Below are 5,381 nucleotides of genomic sequence, written 5' to 3' on the forward strand. Positions count from 1 at the left end.
AGGGTCTTAGTACATAGATCAGACTCATAGTGATTCTCCTGTTTTCAGCCTCCCAAGTGCTGGGATTATAGGCGTGTACCATCATACCTGGTCTCAGTCATCTCAGCGTGCCCCCCTGGTGGGGCCAGCATGACACATCGGGGATTGAACCTCGGCTGCTGTGCTCAGCCTGAGCAGGTGCTTCAGTCTGCTGAGCTATCAGGCCAGTCCCCTGGCACTTTAAAAAGCTTTAATAATGATAAATGAAAGCTACAAAGATTTTTTGCATAATTAAATAACAGCTTTCTGTTTATGTTTTTATCTTAAACAGAGATGGAAGAGGGTGTATTAATGTAGGCTGTTACAGTTTGTGTCTGGCTGTCCCCCCAAAGCCTCATGCTGTCATGGGGCGGCTTCTGGAGTTTGTGATTGATTCTTGATCCAGTGCTGGGCTGCAGGTGTGACTGCTGCACTCTGGCCCTGGGGTGGGTCATTGCATTGCAGTGTAAGGAGGGGAGAGAGGCTGGCTAGCTGCCAGAGCTGCTGCCACTCTCTTGCTATTTGGCACCACCATGGAAGATTGCTCTCTGCTATGTGCCACTCTGCCTCGGAGCCACCTACATATGGACTGAAACTTCTGCTAGCTGTGAGCTACGTAAACCTTTCCTTCCTTCGTTTTGGGTGTTGGGTATTTTGTCCCAGCAACAAGAGAAGAATAACTGAGACATAGGTTAACACTGCTCTCTTCCCCTGCTAAGCTGAAAATAAGTCACTATCTTATTTAGGACTTGTCATTATTTTCTGCTCTTTCATTATCTAATATATTAGATTTTTGTTGTTATTTTTGTATTTGTCTTCTTAATCTGACTTTTAAGTTTGTTTAGAATGACAGTTTATGTTTGTTTGTTTTTGTATTTTAGGACAGGGTCTACAGGGTCTCACTATGTAGATCGGACTCGTAGTGATTCTTCTGGTTTCAGCCTCCCAAGTGCTGGGGTTACAGGCATGCACCACCACGCCCAGTTCCAGTGCCTCCTCCGCGCATCCCAGGGAAGGGGCCAGCAGGGCACGCCAGGGCTTGAACCCCAGCCGCTGTGCTCTGCCCAAGCAGGCGCTTTAATCCGCTGAGCTTTTTGGCCAGCCCTAGAATGATAACTTGTGTGTGGGGCATAATGTATAATGTATGCAGGATTTACCCTCTTAGCCCTTCTTGTGTGAATAGTTCATTTGGATTAAATATATTCACAGTGTTATACAACTATCACAGTTAGTTTCTGAACTTTTTAGTCATGCCAACAGAAACTCTGTACAAGTTTTTATTTCTTTCGCCTCCTAGTAACCGCTCTTCTACTTTATGAGTCTATAAATGTGTTTCTTCTCGGTCTTTTATATAAGCAATTGTCACTGTTTTAAAAATGTTTTGCTTTAAAATTGTCTCTAATTTTATATTTTTGAAGGATGACAGTATGGAAGAGAAACCATTAAAAATGAAGGGAAAAGACTCTTCAGAGAAGAAACGGAAACGGAAACTAGAAAAGGTAGAACAGCTTTTTGGAGAAGGAAAACAGAAATCCAAGGAGCTGAAGAAAATGGATAAACCAAAAAAGAAGAAATTAAAATTAAATACAGACAAATCAAAGGAGCTGAACAAATTGGCCAAGAAACTAGCAAAAGAAGAAGAGAGAAAGAAAAAGAAGGAAAAAGCTGCAGCAGCCAAAGTTGACCCTGTGAAAGAGAGTACTGAGAAGAAGAGAGAGAAAAAAGTGCTGGACATCCCCTCCAAGTACGACTGGTCGGGGGCAGAGGAGTCGGATGACGAGAACGCCGTGTGCGCGGCGCAGAACTGCCAGCGGCCCTGCAAGGACAAGGTGAGTTCCGTCTGCTTGTGAGGGCGTGTGAGAGGGTTCAGAGGCAGCAGTCGAGGAGACATGTTTGCCAACCCAGAGTTTGGACTTCTAGCGTAGTATGTTTTCTACAGTTTCTATAAGCCGTTCTCAATAATGAGGCTCCTGGGTCATTGTGCTTAAAGAAAAGTGTTATATTAAAAGTCATTCTTAACGACCATGAAACAGGAACATAGAAAAGCCATGACATTCCCGTTCAGGCAGTACATTTCATATGCGATGGGCAGAGCAAGTTTTACAGCAGTTCTGTGTTTTCTCTGTAGGATAACCCAAAATTAAATACCTTGTCAACTACAGTGGTTCCCCCAAGTCCCAGGTCATTGTTAAGAGGTGTGGAAAATTACATTGAGATTGTATTGCAAAGGCCAAGAGCTTTTCAACCTTTTATCTACTCTCCTGAGTAGAATATGCGTTTTTTTTCAAATCCTCTGTAACACATAATTTATGCCTTTACAGGTTTTGTTTAAAGATTTTCAACCCTGAAGTTTAAGTATAGTAATTCTGTGGTGGCTATTGGGTAATATTGGTGATCTGAGCCTCTCAGAAAAACAGACAAGCTTTATGAAAAAACTCAATTCTTTAAATGACTAGGGGTGTCTATTGTCATTCTTATCATGAATATTAAAATATTAAAAAGCTAAGCACGTTAAGCCAGGTGTGGTACTGCATGCTTGTAATCCCTGCACTTGGGATGCAGCAGATAGGAAAATTGCCACCAAGTTGCAGGCCAGCCTGAGTTACATAGTGAGTTCAAGGCTGGTCTGCACTATGTAGTGAGACACTGCTTCCAAAGAAAAAAGTTACCATTTTAATTTACTTGACATTTAGAATTTTAATTGCTCTTCAATTTGAAAAAATGAGCAGAATAAGACTACATCACTGTTCCTTGTAAAATACCTTACCTCCTTAGTAAAATACTTAACACTGTTTTAGAGTTGAAGGGACCAGGATGTTACTTCAGGCTTCTTATTTTACAAATGATAAAACTGGGACTCAGAAAATAAATGATGTGACTAAAGTCACATAGCTAGCTAGTGGCAAAACCATGCGGAATCTGACTTCTGCAAGACTTAGCTGTTAGTACAAAAGCACACCCCAAAGCTAAACGACACCTATATTTTAAGTCAGGCTTATTAGAGGTTTTCCTTTATTTTTAGAAAATAATTGTAGGGTAAAACACAGATCCCATAGTCTGTTCTTTCAGGGTTAACAGCTATAACTATTTTAGCATATTTCCTTTTAATCCCTTTTCTGTAATTTTATATTATTGTCATACTCCGTTCACTTTTGTGTCTTGCTTTATTAATTGCATGTGTATTTCCCTGCTGTAGAACCATTTTAAAGCACTTTAGTAGATTCATTGTGTATGTACAAATTGTTTTTGTCTTTCACTTTAAGTTCATTTTCATCTAAGTTTTTTATTAGAGTCTGTTAGAAAGTTTACTGTTTTGTTTTTGGATACTTATAAAGTATTAGCAGTTCACTGTTCACAGTGCCTTCTCGCTTTTACTTAATTTTATGGTAGTTTCAAGACTAGCAATAAGATAATTGTATTTCTTTTTTAAACTTCTAATCAAATTTTTCCTGTTTATATCCATTATGAACCTTTTGTCTTTTTTTCTCCTTTTCTTTTATCAGTTAATCTTTTGCGTCTTTACTCAGCTTTTAAATGTGACTCAGTTCTTCTGTAATCCCTGCATTTTCTTATGGCACATAAACATTACAGGCAGTTTTCTTTCATTTGCTTCAAAACTGAACGTAAACTAACATATTCCATGCTTACTCAGAGGGCTAAAAGGGAAAGGTAAAATCATTCTGTGAAAGGCTTGGCAGTGGAAAATGCATTGCAGATGGGCTTGTTCTTGGTCCTGGGAGTCACTCGCACCTTGCGCCAGCCAGGCAGACGCTGCGCCGTTGAGCTGTATCCCAGCAGTGCAGGTGTTAAGAGGTGATCAGTTAAAAAATAAAGTCATCGTTGTTTTTAAATGATCTCTGAGGTTTTGTTCCTGACATTTAAGGTACATCTTAAGTACATTTTGATGGAACAAAGGAGTGTTACCTGAGCATTCTGAGAAAATATGTATTTTAAGCTGTTAAAGATGAGCAGTGTGCGCCTTACCTTGTCATCAGCTACATCAGCTTAGTGTTCTATTTCCCTATGTTTAATTTTAAGCAAATTATTTAAGATTATTAACATTTTACCTAAGGGCTGGCCAGATAGTTCAGCAGACTAAAGCACCTGCCTAGGCAGAGCATAGTGGCTGGAGTTCAATCCCTGGCGTGCCCGTCCCCGGGGACCAGTGAGACAGTGATTGGACTGGGCGTGGTGGCACACACCTGTAATCCCACGGCTTAGGAGGCTGAAAACAGGAGAATCACTGCGAGTCCTATCTAGGTAGTAAGACCCTGAACTAAATGCATATAAATAAGTAAATATTCTATCTATCATTACTGTTTTTCAATTTTTATGGTTCCCCACATTTGTTCCTAACACTAATTTTGTTACATGGTGAGTATGTTTCTTTAAAGACTTCCGTAAGAAGTTTCCAGCTTTCTCAGTTTGTATCACTAAAGAAACTTAGGTAATGCACAGCTCACATCTTCAGGGCAAGAGCATGAAAGGATGCTTTTAGGGAACTCTGTTACTTAAACTATCATGCAGCAAAAACTAATTTCTAGAGTTCATTGATTTTAGAGAAATGTACCTTTACCATTCTCTAACCAGTAATTACTGTTGCTTTTTCCTAAAAATGTGCAGATTAAGAAGTATTTTTATGAAAATGAGAAGAATATTACTTACATGTACCTAGCTGAAGTTTGTAGAAAGAGGAAAGAAAGATAATGCCACAACAGTGTAAAGGGGTCTGAAGAAGAGATTTCTTCCATCAGTTACCAAATTAAAGCTGAAATCAATTTCAAAACAATAAAGACTTATTATGAAAAAGTTTTTAAAATCAAAAGCTTTCTCCTCCTGAAACATGTCCCTTTATTCCTTCATACTGGTACCAAGGATAAAACAAGTTAACTTTGTTTTTGGTTCTGTTTTGTTTTTTGAGGCAAGATCTCATTGTGCAGTTGTAGTGGAGGCTGCCTCAGCTTCCCAAGTACAGGGCTTACAGGTGTTTGCCACCAGGCCTGGCACAAATTAACTTTGAAAGAACAATTTATTTTGGCCCGATATTTAAATAGCATTTTTCAGTATTTGAATAAATATTTATTCCTTTTATGTATTAAAAGGAAATTTTCTTTTTCCTCTTTTTTTTTTTTTTTTTTTTTAAAAAGGGGCACTGGGTATTGAATTTAGGGACTTTGCGCTGAACTACATCCCCAGTCCTTTCTGTTTTATTTTGTTTTTATCTTTTTGAGACAGGGTTTCAGGCTGACCTTGAACTCATTTTATAATCCATGTTGGCCTTGAACTTGCAACAGTCCTCCAGCCTCAGCTTCCTGAGTGCTGGGATTGTAGTTGTATGCCACCATGTTTGGTTTACTTGCTAT

At 39.2% G+C, this 5,381-nt stretch overlaps 1 protein-coding gene across 4 annotated transcripts in view; it reads left to right on the forward strand.

Moving 5' to 3' along the window:
• The window catches only part of Kdm5a (lysine demethylase 5A), a 125,706-nt gene that overhangs the window by 99,520 nt on the left and 20,805 nt on the right, over positions 1–5,381 (forward strand). For all 4 annotated transcript variants that reach the window (XM_023717719.1, XM_023717720.1, XM_004633393.2 and 1 more), the window contains one exon: positions 1,437–1,847. In XM_023717719.1, the coding sequence (XP_023573487.1) occupies positions 1,437–1,847 (411 nt within the window). The remainder of the gene's footprint in view (positions 1–1,436; positions 1,848–5,381) is intronic.

This window comes from Octodon degus, unplaced genomic scaffold, assembly GCF_000260255.1.
Source record: "Octodon degus isolate 3935 unplaced genomic scaffold, OctDeg1.0 scaffold00054, whole genome shotgun sequence".
NCBI classification, from domain to species: Eukaryota; Metazoa; Chordata; class Mammalia; order Rodentia; family Octodontidae; genus Octodon; species Octodon degus.